General features: G+C 41.7%; 1 protein-coding gene across 15 annotated transcripts in view; it reads right to left on the bottom strand.

Annotated features, from left to right (window-relative positions):
* The window catches only part of CPEB3 (cytoplasmic polyadenylation element binding protein 3), a 243,816-nt gene that overhangs the window by 41,821 nt on the left and 181,283 nt on the right, over positions 1-20,712 (bottom strand). For all 15 annotated transcript variants that reach the window (XM_055352482.2, XM_019035038.4, XM_055352480.2 and 12 more), the window contains one exon: positions 1,940-2,054. In XM_055352482.2, the coding sequence (XP_055208457.1) occupies positions 1,940-2,054 (115 nt within the window). The remainder of the gene's footprint in view (positions 1-1,939; positions 2,055-20,712) is intronic.

Genomic DNA, 20,712 nt, shown 5'->3' on the forward strand with positions numbered 1-20,712 from the left:
ATTTGTGGCATCTTGCAGATACCAAATGTTAAAGAATATAATTTCATGCCCAGGGGTTCACTTCTTGCGGTGTTGGTGTGATCATACAGCAAGTTTGGAAAAGGTATCTTCACAGGATTTACAGAAGAAAAATGATACATAGGCCCTTACCTATCCTTCCAAATCATTAAAACAGGAAGAATAAAGAGTGAATAATACAAATTGAAGTTTAATGTATAAACTTGTATGTCTGTGACTTAGATAGACACAAGAAGTTACAGCCAATTCTGTTATTTTTATAACTATAGGGCTTTTTCAGAATATTTTTTCAGATTCCTATCTAGGAAAAAAAGGAAAGGGGCTAGAACATAAAAACTAATTTGTGGCTGGGCGTGGTGGCTCACGCCTGTAATCCCAACTACTTTGGGAGGCTGAGGTGGGTGGATCACCTGAGGTCAGGAGTTCGAGACCAGCCTGGCCAACATGGCAAAACCCTGTTTCTACTAGAAATACAAAAATTAGCCAGGTGTGGTGGCACACACCTGTAGTCCCAACTACTTGGGGGACTGAGGCTGGAGAATCACTTGAACCCAGGAGGCGGAGGTTGCAGTGAGCCGAGATCGTGCCACTGCACTCCAGCCTGGGCGACAGAGCGAGACTCCATCTCAAACAAACAAACAAACAAACAAAAAAACTAATTTGTGCTTGCAGTTAGTTGCAAAAGGAATAGCTAGAATACTAGCAATGATTGTCCATTTGTAAAATAATGAAAAGGATTTCTGTCCCTCTCCACTCCTAAATATAACACTAGTTAGAAAAAGTCAGAAATATTTCACAACACCTCCACCATTTTTTTTTAAAGCACAGTTTACAAAGGGCTGCATTTGCCCCCATCTCATAATGCTTTTCACGTTTGAATTAGCCCTTCTTAGACTTTATTCTCCGACTGCAGATAAAAGGGGAGCATCTCTGCTGTTTTGCTTTCTATCTTTCATTTGACAGTTTTCCATTCGAATGAAGAAAATAAGACCCAATCAGAACAAATATGTTTAAAAGTCCTTCAAAATGAAATTATGAATGTCTTTATATAGGTCTAAAGTTATCTTTTAGGTGTAGGCTGGAGTTGGGATTTGGATAAATATGTTACAAATGTTGAGGAACTTTCAGAATTAAGTTTTGAAAGTCATACAGCTAAATAACGTTAGGTTACATTTTATAATTCCATTTCACAACATGATTTTAATGACCTCTGCTTTTTGTTTTAATTTTAGGTTTAACTAAGTCTATGTGCATATAAATAACACAAAAGAAATGTATTTTCACAGTGGCAACAGTAACTTTTTTTGTCTTACTTTAAAAAAATAAACTTAATTATTCTAAGTGCTTCAAAAACTTAGATCTTAGAAATAATTTTGTTATACCCCACTGGCATTAATACTGGTTATTAGGAGGCTGATGTACAGCTGATTGGATTTGTCTTTGGATTTAAATATGTATTGAAGCCATCAGTTCAACAACACTTCAAACTCTCCAGTCAATTATGATTCTGCTCAAATCCAGCAGCACAATTATTTCATCACTAGAAAGGAACTTAAAAAAAAAACCAACAGGGAAGCTTTAAAAAAGATTTCTGTCATACATAACAATGCTGACTGGCATTAAGAATGCACATTGCCAAATGTGTTACTATTTTTTATATAAGCGATTAAATAGGAAAGCACTAAATAGAATTCATTTTGTCAACATAACTGTTTAATGAAATTCACTTTTGCACCATAACAAAATAGAGCATTTTGGGAGAAAACCTTTAATCCTGAAAAAGCTCAGTGAAAATGACAACAGCCTTCTTTTTGGAAACTATGTATAGCTGACTGGAAACCTAGAAAATATTTAAGACTAAAGGCATTGGGGATTTTGTTGTTGTTGGTTTTGTTGTTGTGGTATTACTATTTCCACTCACCAGCTCGAAGGGGTCGTGGAACTCCCCCAACAAAGATAGTTTTTCTGGGGTCCAAAGGCTGAGAACCATCCATTACAAAGTCACTGTCACTTAGGTTCCATGGTCGAATTTGCACCTGAAAAAAAGTCGTTTACTTGGTCCTTACTTCATTTCCATCAACCCCAAATGAGAATAAGATGACTAAAGACAAACCCACTGATTTGTGCATTTCACAATGAACATGACCCACACAAAATCCAGTTAATTAGTTAATGCAATCTGCATTAAGTACCTTTCAATAGAACTCTTGGGGAATCTACTTACAGGTACTGTACTCAGCACTCTAGACATATGACATATACCATGAAATCATCAGAAACCACCTCTGCCTGTGGTTTTTTTATTTTAAGGCAGGCTTTTAGAGACAGAGTCTGCATTTTGAATCAGATTCATCTTAAACATGATAGAGACTGTTTACAACGTGTCACAGTACACCACTTTGTTTTAAGAGTTCATCTAAAGTACATCAGGAGTATTTTCTAAAAATTCTCCATGTCTGACTTTTTAATTCTCATCACCCTCCAAAATTCAAACATATCTTTCAGCAATATGATTTAATACAGATGAACATGCAGCAAGTTAGCATGGAATTACCAAAGATAACAATAAAGCACAAAGAGAGTACTCTCTGGCTGGGCATGGTGGCTCACACCTGTAATTCCAGCACTTTGGGAGGCTGAGGCAGGTGGATCCCTTAAGGTCAGGAGTTCGAGATCAGCCTGGCCAACATGGTGAAACCCTGTCTCTACTGAAAATACAAAAATTAGCTGGGTGTAGTGGCTCACGCCTGTAGTCCCAGCTACTCAGGAGGCTGAGGCATGAGAATCGCTTGAACCCAGCAGGTAGAGGTTGCAGTGAGCCGAGATCACGCCACTGCACTGCAGCCTGGTGACAGAGCAAGACTGTCTCAGGAAAAAAAAAAAAGAGAGAGAATTACCTCTTTTGGATTTATCTGATTTTGACAAATGAGGCTGGTTAAATAAAGGCAAGCTTCAAAGTCTAATTTTTTTAAAAGTAGAAAAAGAAATCTTTATGGCATATTTCTATTTGGTCATTTTTCTTAACTGGGACTCTGACTTAGTGCCCATAGTTTGTACTATTTTATCACAAGCAAAAAATAAGGTATTTCTTTAGAATTTTAACCTTAAAACATGAGCCTTTATGTACATGGTTTTATATACAAAACCTTAAAACATATTATCAAAGAATAGCTTAAACAAAACAAAAACACAAAAACATCCTCCCACACCAGAAGGCAAATTTTGCACGGCCTCAAAACCAACCAGTTAGGCAGGTAGCCAATATGCTCTGAGAAGCGGGCTGGGTGCAGAAAGGGAACCTGGTATCTGCCCTCAAGGAACATGCCATTCCCCCTCCCCTCCACCAATGAATGACTAAGATAGAAAACAAAAAAGTTGACTTTTCATTTCCTTAGTATTAACGGAATTGTTCATTTCCCCCTTGCTCAGACATCAATACTTAATGCGAAGAAACATATGTGATAATTTCTTATGTGGCTTGGCTTATACCCAGGAGTACTTCCACTTGAAAGGTAGCACCTGTGGCAATTATACTTTCAAAACATTTTGAATTAACTTTAAAACTGGAATTGCTCAGTTAGAAACAGTCTACACTTTTTTTTTTTGGAGATGGAGTTTCCCCTTTTTGCCCAGGCTGGAGTGAAGTGGCACAATCTCGGCTCATGCAACCTCCACCCCCCAGGTTCAAGAGAATTCTCTTGCCTTGGCCTCCCAAGTAGCTGGGATTACAGGTGCCCGCGACCATGCCCGGTTAATTTTTGTATTTTTAGTAGAGACAAGGTTTCACCATGTTGGCCAGCTGGTCTCAAACTCTTGACCTGAGGGGATCTACCCACTTCAGCCTCCCAAAGTGTTAGGATTATAGGCACGAGCCACCGCGCCTGGCCAGTCTACACATTCTTTAAGATTGCTACAAATTTCACCCTCACCTAACTTTTTGCCTTTATTATTATTATTTGAGACAGAGTGTTGCTTTATTGCCCAGGCTGGAGTACAGTGGCATGATCTCGGCTCACTGCAACCTCCGTCTCCTGGGTTCAAGTGATTCTCGTGCCTCAGCCTCCTGAGTAGTTGGAATTACCGGCACCTGCCACCACACCTGGGTAATTTTTGTATTTTTTAGCAGAGACGGGGCTTCGCCATATTGGCCAGGGCGGTCTCAAACTCTTGACCTCAAGGGATCCGCCCACCTCAGCCTCCCAAAGTGCTGGGATTACGGGAGCGAGCCACTGTGCCCGGCCACTTTTCGCCTTTTATGACACTGTTGCCCTCACCAGTTAGCCAGAAGACACAAAATCACAAAATCTCCATTTCTTCCCCAGACCCTGAAAACTTGGACCTGTTTACAACACTGTTCATATGTAGACATTCGCTCCACCTTTATTGCATGAAAAAAATGCAGTTCTGGCTGGGCACTGTGGCTCAAGCCTATAATCCCAGCACTTTGGGAGGCCGAGGCAGGCGGATCACGAGGTCAAGAGATCGAGACCATCCTGGCTAACATGGTGAAACCCCGTTTCTACTAAAAATACGAAAAATTAGCCGGGCGTGGTGGCGGGAGCCTGTGGTCCCAGCTACTCGGGAGGCTGAGGCAGGAGAATGGTGTGAACCTGGGAGGTGGAGCTTGCAGTGTGCCAAGATCACGTCACTGCACTCCAGCCTGGGCGGCAGAGCGAGACTCCCTTTCAAAAAAAAAAAAAAAAATGCAGTTCTTTCCATGTAAATTTTGGTCTGTTTCACTAAATTATCATTCCCTTGACATTTACTACAAAGGCAGATTCACTAATACCATAAAGCATTACTTTTAAATGCCTTCATGAGGACCTACTGCCTTTTACTAATTTTTTCATTTAATACACAATAATTTCCTGACACTGTGAGAACAAGGATTCTAATGACACACACATACACACACGCACACACACATACACACACATACACACACACACACAGATGTATCTTTTTCTACACATAATCTCTCTTCTAATCTCATTCCTAATAAAGCAGTTAAGGCAGCTTCGGGACCTGGTAAGGTAATTCCAATCACTTTATGTTAATTGCGTTTGATCATAGGTCACTTTATTTTAAAAATGAAAACTATTCTTGTGTAGTATCCAGTGGTCTGCTTTCATGTTCAATTAATTGAGACAGGAAATACAGCCTTTTATCAATAGCTGTAGGTTACCACTGCTCAAAAGAACTCTGCAAAAGATCTCAAACCTTCCTGCTGAGAGCTTTCATTACTGCCTACTGCCTTTTCTGCCCACTCCCCAACCCCCGATCTCACTTCATCACATTGCACACAACCCATTCCTTTATTCTTGGCATCGCAGATTAGGTAAAAATATAGGAAGAGGGCTCAAGACACAGTGCTGATTAACCCTATTCACGAAACCTACATTTCCCAGCTGCCACCAGAAAACAGTTGCTCAGAGCTGTCACCTCTGCAGAATTAATCAACATAGATGCAGAATTAATCAACATAGAACAATTATCAACACACTCTATATACTAAGCAAAAAATAATATTGTGGTACTATCTGTATGAAAAGTTGCACTCACACTCTGGTTTCTCTCTTAAATCCAAGCCCATTCTCACACAAGGCCTGTTTCTCCAGACCTCAGGTCCTGATATCCATGTTCTATCCTTCTGGACTTACTCTTTGTTTGGATATATTTTCTGGTCCTGATTTATATATATATATATATTTTTTCATTGTGTATATATATATTGCGTATATATACAATATATATACTTCATTGTAATATCATACTTTATAAGCTAATTGAAATATTTTGTGGAGAGTATAAATAAAATAACCACTTTTTAATTATCTTTGTTTCTTTAATAATTATTTTTGAGAACAGATGAAATTAGAATTCTGTCCTAATTCAATATAAATTTCCTCTCTCTATACAAAACTGGTCCTCCATATCTGTGGGTTCTGAGTCTGCAAGGCAGGGTCAGCCAATCTCAAATAGAAAACTTTTTTTTTTTTTTGAGATGGAGTCTTGCTCTGTCGCCCAGGCTGGAGTGCAGTGGCACAATCTCAGTCCACTGAAACCTCCACCTCCCAGGTTCAAGCAATTTTCCTGCCTCAGCCTCCTGAGTAGCTAGGGTGTGCCACCACACCTGGCTGATTTTTTTTTTTTTTTTTTTTTTTTTTTTAGTAGAGATGGGGTTTCACCATGTTGGCCAGGCTGGTCTCAAACTTGACCTCAGGTGATCTACCTGCCTCGGCCTCCCAAAGTGCTGGGATTACAGGCGTGAGCCACCATGCCCAGCCTAGAATATATTTTAAAACAAAAATAACAGTAACAATAATACAAATTTTAAAACTACAGTAGAATGACTATTTATATAGCATTTACATTGTATTAGGTATTACAAGTAATCTAGAGACAATTCAAAGTATATGGGAGGATGCACATAGGTTACGTCATTTTATGTAAGGGACTTGAGCATCCATGGATTTTGCAATCCCTTATGCAAACCTAGGAACAACTGTATAGGGCTAACTCTGTGACTGTGTGTGAGAAAGAAGGTGTGTGAGTGAAACAATTCTTCCAGTATGTTGTCAAGTAGGCACTATAGGGGCAGTAAAAGCCTCAGCATCCTGAGGACAAGTATAAGGATGCCACCCAGAAATAGTGAAGATTCCCTGAAATTATCCTGACATGATTCCAGCACTTCTTCCTGGAGCAGCCTGACCACATTTTCTGGTAAAGGTGACTCTAAAAAGAGGTTGCTGGCCAGGTGCAGTGGCTCATTTCTGTAATCCTGGCACTTTGGGAGGCCAAGGTGGGCAGATCATTTGAGGTCAGGAGTTCGACACCAGCTTGGCCAACATGGTAAAACCCCATCTCTACTAAAAATACAAAAATTAGCTGGGCGTGGTGGCAGGCACCGGTAATCCCAGCTACTCAGGAAGCTGAGGCAGGAGAATAATCACTTGAATCTGGGAGGCAGAGGTTGCAGTGAACCAAGATCGCGCCACTGTACTCCAGCCTGGGTGACAGAGTGAGACTCTGTCTCAAAATAAAATAAAAATTTAAAAAGGGGCTGCGGTATCCTTTGGGAAGCACCAGCTTTTGGGCCATGCCATGTCCTTATGGTAGGGGTCACACAAACTCAAATGACCATAGGGTCAGACAGGTAGTGCAAATGTCAAGCCTCATTTGGGTTAGCAGGCAGGCAGTAACACACTGGAGTAAACTACTTCTCAGCTCCAGCAAGTAGTTACCACTTGCCTAAGTATTGTCAGACTTTTTCCATTTTTCAAGAGTGGCTAGAAATTCAGATTTTTTAAGTGAAACTTCAAGATTCTAAAATAGGAACTAATTCAAATGTTAAAAGTCACTATACAGGCTAAATAAAATTATCTGCAGACCAGATCTATGCCATGGGCCCCACCCAGTCCATGATCTTTGGCTTGAAGAGTTTAGTTACCACACAGCTCACAATGATGGAATGTTTTGTTCCATTAGCACATATGAGAGAAAATACAAAAATCATTTTTCTTTAGTTTCTCTCTAAAGCACGTATTCCTATGGAAGCTCTCCTGAGGACTACTTTTGGCTGAATTACATATCTTCTAAATTCTTATCTTCTGTTTCATATAACTGCTTATCTCCAAAGGCAAAATCTTTTTAGGAATAAAGACAAAAACCAAACACAGTGCGGAGTGGTATAAATATAATAATTTATACCATATAGTGACTTTAACATCAGCCTTCAAGAAATCTAAAAGAACTTAACATTAATAATATCAACAGTTAGTAGTGAAATCACTAATATTCCTTTTCAAGGTTTCCCAAAGTGTGTTCTGTGGAACATGGGTCCCTACGGTTGGTCTGCCAGATAAGCAGTGTTGGGGAAAAACTATAGATTATCTTCTCCTTCTTGGAGTTTCATGGCACCCATTAGCGTACTTAATTAAAGGCTCTAAGAAATTCTATAGAAATCTGTTCAGCCAGGCACAGTGGCTCACACCTGTAATCCCAGCACTTTGGGAGGCCATGGTGGGTGGATCACCTGAGGTCAGGAGTTTGAGACCAGCCTGACCAATATGGTGAAACCCCGTATCTACTAAAAATACAGAATCAGTCAGGCATGGTGGTGCATGCCTGTAATCCCAGCTACTTGGGAGGCTGAGGCAGGAGAATCGCTTGAACCCAGGAAGTGGATGCTACGGTGAGCCAAGATCGCACCATTGCACTCCAGCCTGGGCAACAAGAGTGACACTCCACCTCAAAAAAAAAAAAAAAAAAATCTGTTCAATGTTGTTTAACTCAGCATTTCTAAAATTATTTCCATAGACCCCATTTTTTGCAAGACACCTATTAATACCTACACTTCCAATAATTCTGCCCTACTATACCTTACTCTTTTTTTGAGACGGAGTTTCGCTTTTGTTGCCCAGGCTGGAGTGCAAAGGCACGATCTTGGCTCACCACAACCTCTGCCTCCCAGGTTCAAGAGATTCTCCTGCCTCAGCCTCCCAAGTAGCTGGGATTACAGGCATGCACCACCACGCCTGGCTAATTTTGTATTTTTAGTAGAGACGGGGTTTCTCCATGTTGGTCGAGATGGTCTCGAAATCAGGTGATTCACCCGCCTCAGCGTGAAGTTTTCAGAAACTTCACTCCGTCCCAGGCCTTTTCCTCACTTATTTCTTGCTATTGCTCTGAAAAGTTTGCTTCTATAGAGTTTAACTTTAAATGATTAAGAGTATACTAAACTGAAACATTAGATAGCTGTTCAAAGAACTGAAAGTTTTCTGGCTAAACTGTATAAAAGATATGTTACCAAACCAGTTTAACTATTTTTCTTTTTTTCTTTTTTTTTTTGAGATGGAGTCTGGCTCTGTCAACCAGGCTGGAGTGCAGTGGTGCAATCTCAGCTCACTGCAACCTCCATCTCCCAGGTTCAAGCGATTCTCCTGCCTTGGTCTCCCGAGTAGCTGGGATTACAGGCGCCTGCCCCAATGCCCAGTTAATTTTTGTATTTTTAGTAGAGACAGGGTTTCACCATGTTGGCCAGGCTGGTCTCAGACTCCTAACCTCAAGTGATCCGCCCACCTCAGCCTCCCAAAGTGCTGGGATTACAGGCGTGAGCCACCATGCCTAGCCCAGTTTGAAATTTTTATCAATAAAGAGTAAAATAATTATAGCTCCATATAAAAACTAAAGTTTCATCCTACTTAAAACTAAAGGTCATTAATAGGGATACGATTAGGTCAAGGGCTAGGAAAAACAAGACATGCAATATGGGTCTTTTCGTCATTTTTTTTTTTTTTTTTTTGGAGACAGGGTATCAGTCTGTCACCTAGGCTAGAGTACAGTAGTACATGGAGTACAGGCATGTGCCACCATGCCCAGTTAATTTTTGTATTTTTTGTAGAGACAGGGTTTTGCCATGTTGCCCAGGCTGATCTTGAACTTAGGGGCCCAAGCAATCTGCCCACCTCGGCCTCCCAAAGTGCTAGGATTATAGGCATGAGCCACCGTGCCTGACCTCTACTATGCATTATTTCTTTAAACAGAATGCTATATGATAACATCATTTCCTAAAATGAAAATTTCATTGACAATTGACCAGAACCTCTTAGTTAAAATTAAATATAAAATGCATTTTTGGCCAGGCGTGGTGGCTCATGCCTGTAATCCCAGCACTTTGGGAGGCCGAGGCAGGTGGATCACCTGAGGTCAGGAGTTCCAGACCAGCCTGGCCAACATGGTGAAACCCCATTTCTACTAAAAAAAAAAAAATACAAAAAATTAGCTGGATGTGGTGGCAGGTGCCTATAATCCCAGCTTCTCGGGAGGCTGAGGCAGGAGAATTGCCTGAATCTGGGAGGCAGAGGTTGCAGGGAACTGAGATCACGCCATTGCACTCCAGCCTGGGCAGTGAAACTCCATCTCAAAAAAAAAAAAAAAAGAAGCATTTCTGGCCAGGCATGGTGGCTCATGCCTATATAATCTCAGCATTTTGGAAGGCCAAGGCTGGAGGACCACTTGAGGCCAGGAGTTCAAGACCAGCCTGGGCAGCATAGTGAGACCCTGTCTCTATGAAAACCTTTTCAAAATTAGCTAGATGTGGTGGCTAAGGTGGGAAGATCGTTTAGGCCCAGGAGTTTGAGGTTGCAGCGAGCCGTGATTAAGCCACTGAACTCCAGCCTGGGCGACAGAACCAGCCCTTGTCTCAGGAAAATATTTTTGTTGTATCTAATTTAATTACAGGATAAGAGAAAACACAATTTTTTGTTTTTGTTTTCCCCCCTTGCCGCAGGGAGAAAACATATTTGTTTCCCCCCAGTAGCAAGGAGAAAACAAAGGTTTTTTTTTTTGTTTTTTTTTTTTTGAGACAGTTTCACTCTTGTTGCCCAGGCTGGAGTGCAATGGCACGATCTCTGCTCACTGCAACCTCTGCCTCCCGGGTTCAAGCGATTCTCGTGCCTCAGTCTCTCAAGTAGCTGAGATTACCGGCATGTGCCACCACGCCCCACTAATTTTTTTGTATTTTTAGTAGAGACTGGGTTTCTCCATGTTGGTCAGGCTGGTCTCGAACTCCTGACCTCAGGTGATCCGCCCACCTCAGCCTCACAAAGTGCTGGGATTACAGGCATGAGCCACCACGCCCAGCCAATAAGAATGGCTTTTGTTTTTTTGTTTTGTTTTGAGACAGAGTCTCGCTCTGTAGCCCAGGCTAGAGTGCAGTGGCATGATCTCGGCTCACTGCAAGCTTCGCCTCCCGGGTTCACACCATTCTCCTGCCTCAGCCTCCCAAGTAGCTGGGACTACAGGTGCCCGCCACCACGCCCGGCTAATTTTTTGTATTTTTAGTAGAGAAGGGGTTTCTCCCTGTTAGCCAGGATGGTCTCGATCTCCTAACCTCGTGATCCACCCGCCTCGGCCTCCCAAAGTGCTGGGATTACAGGCGTGAGCCACCGTGCCCGGCCAAGAACAGTTTTTAACGCAAACCTCAAGACTTCAAATTTCTCAACGTAACCACATATCCCTACAGCTAGAGTTCTCTCAGTTACAATTTAGTATTTAGATATTCATCTACCTATACATATCGTCAAGCTCATTTTTAACATCTCACTCTGTATGGTCCCCTCTTTAGGTTACAGCACCCATCACATGAACATCCTACTGCATATGATTTCATTTTCATCTGTTCATCTCAAGGCAGTTCCAAATGGCAAACCATTCGGTGTCAACAGTGCAATCAGGTGGCCAGCTCGGGAAACCACCTGACCAAAGACCCCCTCAAAGCCGTATGTTCTTTTTCCCAAAAAGGACCTGGTTCAGAGCTCAGCTACTTCCCCCATACTCTGATTTCTTTTTTCCTTTTCCTCTTTTCAGTACCCTTCAAACTCAAGCTCTTTAGGAAAAAAGTCTCCATTTTTCTCTCCCCAATCCTACAATCCTTTTAGTCTACATAAATTGGAAAAACAATACTGCAGAACCATCAGGACTGCTCTCCCCAACAAGAATCAGCACCCCAGCTCATCCTAATAGCCAGGATGAGTCAGCTAAACCTAGGTCTGCTGACATAACAGCTGCAACAGCTCAGTTGTAGTGGTGATGAACTCAGACCCACCCCAGCTGTCAGCAATTCTATTTTAAGCATCACAGACTTCACAAAATGACTGGATTGCCCCAGCAATATCAGAAATAAACTAGTTTGTGGCCGGGTGTGATGGCTCACACCTGTAATCCCAGCACTTTGGGAGGCCAAGGCAGGCGGATCACTTGAGGTCAGGAGTTCGAGACCAGCCTGGCCAACTTGGTGAAACCCCCCCCATCTCTACTAAAAATACAAAAATTAGCTGGGCGTGGTGGTATGTGCCTGAAATCTCAGCTACTTAGGATGCTGAGGCAGGAGAATCGCTTTAACCTGGAAGGCAGAGGTTGCAGTGAGCCGAGATTATGCCACTGCACTCCAGCCTGGGTGACAAAGCGAGACTCTGTCTCAAATAAACAAACAAACTAGTTTGTGGTTTGTGAGGCATCTTTATCTCTTCCATGGCATAAGGAGTTGGTTTATTATTAATCACCAAAACTAAGAGCCACAACAATAATTGTGGTTTAGACTCTTTACAGCACACTGATATTGGCATCTCATTTCAACATAATTTTGACCACATAGCTCCCTAACAAATAAGTCAGCCAATTTCAGGACTTTAGACGCTATCTATTATTCTCAAGTGCTGAAGAGGAAGAGATGCCTTCCCTGCATCTTCTGGGGGTAGTGGAGAGAAAGGAACAGCTCATCAGAGTCTTTAGCCTTAGCAAGACTATATCCTGGGTAGCTCTGGGGGCTTCAGTCAGACCTCTGTCAGGCCTCAAGGCAAAAAGCTGTAACTCTCACATTCAGACTATTCCTCCCATTCCCTAGATACAAGTAGTCTCCAAGTAGAAATAGAAAATCTTCATCAAAATAGCCAGGACTCTTCCTAGACAGGGAGCCAAAAGTAACCCTAGGAAATTCTTTCACATCCTCCTTGGATACTCCAAGTCCACCCTCAGGTTTAGGAAACAGTCCAGGTACAAAAAGGAAACTCCTGCCCCCATCACCAGGCTGCAGAGCCTATTATCTGATGCAAGGAAGCTACAGGCTTTACAGCTCCTTTGGGACCTTCAGTTACTGATGAACAATTTGAACAATTCGGTATACTGTTTCATAAGAGCACTCAGTGCAGAAATACAGCATGCATAAACTGCCCCATGAAAATGGTTATGTAAATCTTTGCACTATATTTGATTTAATAAAGCCATTATCAATTAAATATTATGCTCAGAAGACTCAAGTCAACACCTCTCTAAAGGCTTTTCTGACTGCCTCAGAAACATCTGCGTACTCTGCCCTTTGAGCGCTCTCCCCATCACAACTACTCCCTCTAATACTTCTATCCAGCTATTTTAACTTTCAGGTTTTCAGAGCATCTGTGGCTCCTTAGGTCATTTACTGGTCAAATGTCTATTTCCCTCTATTGGACTCTAAGATCCTCTAAGGCTGAAACCATATATTTGTGTGGATCCCAACTGCCCAGCACAGTGCCTAACCATTAGTGAGTGCTCTGTGCACGTTTGGTGTGTAAACAAATGTTTTCCTGAGGTGCTGACACTGGTGTCACAAAACATGTCCAGCAGCTGCTCTTCTACAGCTCCCAGATCACTCTCCTCACTCCACTGAAAGTTACCTTCCAGGGGTAGGAAAATAGGGTATATTTTGGTCACCAGTGGATGCCCAAGGTCTTGGGCTTAATGAATGCAAATTTCTGATGCCACCAGGTGAGACCCACTCAATGATCAGAATTATCTAGTGTTCATCATGACTGTTGATGCTGCTTCGTCACTCAGAAAGCATAAACATAATAGCTGATTCCCTTTTGAAAGAAAAAGCACTTTTGAGCACTTATATTGCACTACTGTGCTAGGCATTTTACAGTCACACTTAAACAGCACCACACCATATGCTCTAAAAATTATCCCTACTTTACAGCTAAGGAAGCTAAGGATCAGAAGAGTGAAGTCATCTTGGAACTGAACTCCAGGTTTATAAAATAGTCTACATGTACTCTTTCTACTACAATCATGTTGTGTGCCTACAAGGCTCCCTGTCCTCCAGGCTACTGGCCACCAGTCACAGCTTCCAGATAGGCTCCTGGACAAGTCAACATGAATTTTTACTAGTGAGTGATTAACCACTCTTTTTTCTCCACTCTTTATGCCTGTTTGCAATGCATCAAGAAATGACAAATGGACATTTGTTGGACCTACTAACAAAACTAGCAGTTAGCAAAGCTTGAGAAAAATGAGTTAGCAGTGAAACTAGCACTGTATCCAGCTATTTTAACTTTCAGGTTCACAGTCTCAGGCAATCTTGTACTCCAGCCAGACAACTTTGTCCAATGTCTACATAAATGTGAACTTTCAGCTCCATGGTACTAGGACAAGGATGTTGTTACTGGCATGCTGATTACTAAAAGTCTTGAGAGGAATGTACACATAAAAGTTCAGGTCACCTAAGTTTTTCCTGGGAAGATGCCTATTCTTTGAATGAGCTTCATGGAATACTAATTCCACAGGAATCTGCACGAGTATCATCCCCAAAGCAGGTATGTAAAATGCTGGATTAAACAATTTTACACAAATGTATATATTGTAAGACTTCTCAGAACCTTAATATATCAATGTTTCTCAAATGATTTTGGCTAAGGAAACTTTAATTAAAAGACAAAATGGACATACAATGCACAAAGTAAGTGCTCAAAAAATGACACCTATTACCATTATGAGGAAACCTTTTGTCGACGATCCTCTCAAGAGATTAGTCTTTGATGGGACAAGTATTCTTCAGAACACACTCTGGAAAACACTGAACATTATCCCTTAAGGGGTGGCATTGGCTATTTTGTCCACTAGCTACCATTTAGTACAATGGAAATGCAACTTTTTTTTTTTTTTTTTGAGACGTAGTCTCATTCTGTCACCCAGGCTGGAGTGCAGTGGCATGATCTCGGCTCACTGCAAGCCCCACCTCCAAGGTTCACACCATTCTCCTGCCTCAGCCTCCTGAGTAGCTGGGACTACAGGCACCTGCCACCATGCCCAGCTAATTTTTTTGTATTTCTAGTAGAGACGGGGTTTCACCGTGTTAGCCAGGACGGTCTCGATCTCCTGACCTCATAATCCGCCCGCCTTGGCTCCCAAAATGCTGGGATTATAGGCCTGAGGCACCACGCCCGGCTGGAAATGCAACATTTTTTAAACCTCCCTGAAAAAAAAATACAGCTTCCAAAGATTCAAGCACTAAGAAACTCTGGACCAATTTGCAGATTCAGAGACCCAGGGCAAAAAAAAATCAAATGTATAATGAATAGGAGATATGTCTCTCACTTTGGAAAAGAAATTCCTTCTTTGAAGAAGTTCCTATGATGGAAGGTGTCCAAACCATGATTTCTTTCTTTTCTTTTCTTTTTTTTTTAGAGAGACAGGGGTCTCGCCGTTGCCTACGCTGGAGTGCACTGGTGTGATCACAGCTCACTGCAGCCTCGAACTCCTGACCTCAAGCAATCCTCCTGCCTCAGCCTCCCAAAATGCTGAGATTACAGGCAAGAGCCACCGTGCCCAGCCCCAAACCACAATTTAGACCAAGAATTCAAGAAACAAATAAATAAATCAAGATCAGAAATGCTAAAGATTTCCGAGGTGGGATATGACACACATGCTGATATGGCTTAGCCGTGAATTCTAAGATGTGGACATACAAAACCAGATTCGAATGGGCCAAGATAAAATTATAGTTATGTGTTAAGAGGTACTAAGCAAAGAATGAAATACCTGTAGTAAACACATCACAAATGAAGGACTGAGACAATCAAGGTGTTCTATAACTTAGTCTCTATCTATTTTGCCCAATTTAATTTCTCTCTATTCCCTTTCACATATTTGTGCTCCATCTAACTAACCTAAATATTCTCCATTCATGTCACACCATTTCTCATTTTTGTGTTCATGTTTTTGCCTTTCTCTGAAATTTTTATTCCCTATACTTCCACCCTTCTCTTGGCCAACTCCACATTCTCCTCATCCTTCAAGCCTAATTCAAATGACACTTCATCCAGGAAGTTTTCTTTCATCATTCTAGGTATAGATGAACTCTCCAAAGTACATAATCTGTATCTTATTCTTTTGTTTTATCTTTGTTACTTTGGCAAATATTTGGGAACCTTTTATGTGCTAGGTTCTATAGATACTGTGTATTTATATACTTGTTTTGTGGGGTTTTTTTTTGTTTTTGTTTTTTGTTTTTTGTTTTTTGTTTTTCTGAGACTGAGTCCTGCTCTGTCTCCCAGGCTGGAGTGCAGCAGCCCAATCTCAGCTCACTGCAACCTCTGCCTCCCAGGTTCAAGCAATTCTCCTGCCACAGCCCACCAGTAGCTGGGATTACAGGCGTCCGCCACCATGCCTGGCTAATTTTTGTATTTTTATTTTATTTATTTATGAGATGGAGTCTCACTCTGCCACCCAGGCTAGAGTGCGATGGCGCAATGTCGGCTCACTGCAACCTCTGCCTCCTGGGTTCAAGTGATTCTTGTGCCTCAACATCCCGAGTAGCTGGAATTAGAGGCACCCGCCACCATGTCCGGCTAATTTTTGTATTTTTAATAGAGACAGGATTTTACCATGTTGGCCAGGCTGGTCTCGAACTCCTGACCTCAAGTGATCCACCCAGCTCAGCCTCCCAAAGTGCTGGGATTACAGGCATGAGCCACTGCACCCAGCCTATACTTATTTTATCTATGCATTATACTATTAACCTTTTTTTTTTTTTTTTGGCTATTCCCTCATTACCATATAATTAACTTTTGGACACAAGATTTTACATCAACTCACAATACGTTCTGGTTCATAGTAACCAGTACTGTGCCTTGACCACGGCAGGTACTCAAACATGGTCTGAAGGAAGGCACACCATTTTAAAAAGATGGCTCTAGATAGGGATGGAGATAGCTACGATAATAGGTAACATTCACGATACATGATGTGGTGATCAGGGAAGGATTCATGAAAGAGATGGCATTTGTAAGGAGTCTTTAAGGGTAGGAATTAGAAATTGAGATGGGAGGCCAGGTGCGGTGGCTCACGCTTGTAATCCTAGCACTTTGGGAGTCCAAGGCGGGTGGATCACCTGAGGTGAGGAGTTCGAGACCAGCCTGGCCAACATGGTGAAACCCCGTCTCTACTAAAAATACAAAAATTAGCCAGGTGTGGTGACACATGCCTGTAATCCCAGCTACCTGGGAGACTAAGGCAGGTGAATCACTTGAACTCAGAAGGCAGAGGTTGCAGTGTGCTGAGATCGCACCACTGCACTCCAGCCTAGGCAAAAGAGCAAGAATCTGTCTCAAAAAAAAAAAAGAAAGAAAGAAAGAAAAAAGAAAAAAAGAAAAAGGAAGGAAGAAAGGAATCAAGATGAGAGCATAGATATTTCTGTTTGGTTAAAATATGGGGTTCAGAAGGAAAGCAGAAAAAGGTAAAGTTGGAAAAAAATTGAAGCCGGACTGGGAAGGTCTTAAATAGCTGGGAAAAGGATCTGGACTGCTTTTGTAACCAAAGAGGAGTGAATGAAAAGTGCTACAGATCCCACTCATATACAAACAGGGGGAGGAGGAAACACCAGAATGACAGACACATGGGACAGAATTAAAAACTGAAGAATTAAATTGGCCTTTATTTCCAGATTCCTTATTCTTACCATTCTTTTCGATTTTCATTTTTCAAGTTTTAAGTGGATGACCACATTACCTGAGCAATAACGTAAAGAATGGATCCCCACATAAGCATACTTTAGTTTGGTAATATGGTTTTTAAATTTATAGCAAAATCACTCTGTTGTATTTCAGGATATAGAGAAATTGTAGTCGTGCTATAAATAAATCATAAGGAGCAGGAAGCAGGAAACTCCTCTGATAATCCTTTCAAGGTGTTTGCTATCCCACATCTCTGGCCAACATGTTCTAGAACCTTAAATAGCTCCTTCTCCACCTTCTTTTCAAGATTACTCTTTTTCAGCCCCTATCTCTGCTAGACCTTCTAGGTCCCTTTCTCTATTAGCTTGCTGTCTTGAACCTTCAGGTTCAATCTATTAATATAGTCAAAAAATAGAGTCACTTTGATGAGAGGGACCACTGTGCACAATGTCTGCCTGCTTCACTGGAACCCTTGCACATGGACACAGCTGTCTTCTGATATGCCTGGGATACCTGAGCTATGAAACTCCTCTTACTGGAGAAGGAAAAAAAAAATTATAGATCTAGAAGCTCCCCAATACCTCCTCTTGCTCTTGCCAATTTGTCTTCCCATTCTTTGGAACTGAGGAAGTCAACTAATTAGGCCATAAATACAGTTCCTTCTGCAATCTTTCAGGACCAGACCTATACACAGAATAGTCTGAGTTGAGTAATTTAATAAGAAGTAGTCACTGATGAAAAATATCTCCCTAATACAACCTGAAATCCACAAATTTGGAATTCATTTGAGTTAAAAAAAGCAAGTATGATCCTGGAAAAGATAGGTGAAAGGAGACCTCACTATCAGGTTCTGCATTAGAAAAACAATCTGATTAATCTGTTCCAAAGGGAACAGGAGTTTGAGGGGAAACGATGAGAAAGAAAGATAAAGGGTAGAAAATCTGCAAGGTGATTTTAGAACATGGTGTATTTCCAAGAAGAAATCCAGGGAGGGTCAGAAAAAATGAAACAACAGAACAAGGGCACTGGGATCCTGAAAGGTAGAAAATAAAGGCTAGCCAAGCCAAAAGCTGGGAACAAGGAAGAACCACGGCTCAAAAAAAGTTTGGTGAGTGAGCACCAAAGGTTGACTTTGCCTTGAGCTACTGCCAAGGTCCTCATTTACTTCCAAAGGTTCAACACAGTTCTTACTTTTTTTCCCCTCATGGGAGCATGCACAATGAGGTGGAATGTACCAGAACCTAGGTAGGGACATATGAATAAATGAGGCAGGGGGTGGTGGTGGGGTGGTAGATGTGGAGCTAAAACCAAGTAAGAGAAGGTTTCAAAAATAGAGCCAAAAGAGTAGAACCCAAAATAGGATCCAGTTCATTAAAATTGCAGGTGTTTGGGGACTTTTAAGTTTCCTATCCTAAGTTTTACTAAAACTGTTTATGCTGGAAATTCTGAGTATGCCTGGGTCAAGTAAATGTGTGATTGGCAGTCGCCATTCACAATTCACCAAGCTACAATAAAACTGTTGCACTGGAGCTCAGAAAATGAAAACTGTAATAAGGCAGAATTTGCCAAAACACAAACAGTGAAAGCTAGTTTCCCCATAAACATTTCCAAAACAGATTAATTCTACTAATTATTTTCAAAAGTCCTTCAATCCAAGGATAATACATGTGTTTCTACTGAAAACACTCAAGAGTAATGGCATTGTCACCACAACACCTCCATCTGACCCCTACTGCTGCTCACTCCCTGCTCAAGAGACATCCTGTCCAGCTGAAGGCTTGTCCCACAAGGCATATTATTCTCCTTCCCTACAGAGCCAGTGACATGATTCTTCCAAAGTATATAAACTCTGTGTGTTCATCTCTAGCTTCTTAACCTGCATGGACATAACTATTTCAACATGTACTACTATCCTTCTGCCTTTTTATGTAGAAAAATTTATTTCTAATCCTCTCCTACAGTGTGTGACCTTAAACCTTCCTAGCTCACTCCAGCTTCTCTCCAACTGGCATGCCAGTAGCAGAAGCTCTCTGGAGGTTGAGAATTTACCTCTCGGATATCTGATCCTACCAAATTGGGTACAGATTTTTTTTTTTTTTTTTGAGACAGTCTCGCTCTGTCGCCCAGGTTGGAATGCAATGACGCGATCTCGGCTCACTGCAACCTCCGCCTCCCGGGTTCAAGCGATTCTACTGCCTCAGCCTCCCAAGTAGCTGGGATTACAGGCACGTGCCACCACCCCCAGCTATTTTTTTGTATTTTTGGTAGAGAAGGGGTTTCACTGTGTTAGCCAGGATGGTCTTGATCTCCTGACCTCGTGATCCGCCCGCCTTGTCCTCCCAAAGTGCTGGGATTACAGGCGTGAGCTACTGTACCTGGCCAGGTACAGATTTTTTGTGTGCATGGAGGGGGACTTGTTTCTTCTTTGGGTACAGACTTTCCAAACTCATACTACTACAAAATTTGGCAACAGCCTCCAAATTTGAAAATTACAGTGGCACTTTTGTACTGGCTAAAATCCTTGCCTCTTTTTCCACATTATTTGCTTACTCTCCAATGAATACTCTCAATATCCCCATTCTTTAGTAGTTCTCTCTTCTGCTTTAAGTGCTGCACTCTCCCCTTTATAGGTGGCCAAGTCTCAACATCATTTTTTAGCAAACAGTTGTAAACCCTGTTAAAGATGTCATCATCCTTCTCAACAGATATTGCCATATAGCTGAGTTCTAATCTTGCTCTACTGAATCCTATGTAGGGCTGACAACATTAGCCAGTTAAATCTGTACAAGTATCTGACCTCTACCAAATGCTTTCACATTCATTTTCCTCTTATCTGAGCCTCTCAACAACCCAGGGAAGAATGATTATTCTTCCCATCTTCCAAGTGAGGAAACCACAGTTCAGCAAGGATTAGATGATTTATTCAAAGCCAAGCAGATATTTAAATACAAGAGTCAACACTCAAACTTCTATATTCAATCCAACTATTTCCCCATGCACATTTCTGAAAATAAACCTAGCTGCTAAGTAGGCCCTACATTTCCAGTGCTAGTCATACAAAGGCCGCTGCAGGCCCTGTGGTATATACAGCTCTGGTCTCTTGCCCACTCTGTCATATTTTTACTCTATTTGCCACATCTAGCACCAAGCCTTGACACACAAACTCACCTCACCCTACCCCTGCCAACTTCCCACAGATCCCTACTTCTGTCACATAAACGAAGTTCTTTTATTCTGCTCTGAACATGATCTTGCCCCTTCTCCACTGATAGCTCTTCTGCCAGAGGAAGGACACAATCTTCCTCCCTTATCCAGTGACTTACTCATTCATACTCTGGCTCAGAAGCCACAAACTCTTAACCACAAACTCTGTATTATGGTTTTAGCTCCACGTTCTCTGCCCTTCTCCTCTCCTGCTCTGTTGAAA

The sequence above is a fragment of the Gorilla gorilla genome, chromosome 8 (genome assembly GCF_029281585.2).
Source record: "Gorilla gorilla gorilla isolate KB3781 chromosome 8, NHGRI_mGorGor1-v2.1_pri, whole genome shotgun sequence".
In the NCBI taxonomy this organism is placed as follows: domain Eukaryota; kingdom Metazoa; phylum Chordata; class Mammalia; order Primates; family Hominidae; genus Gorilla; species Gorilla gorilla.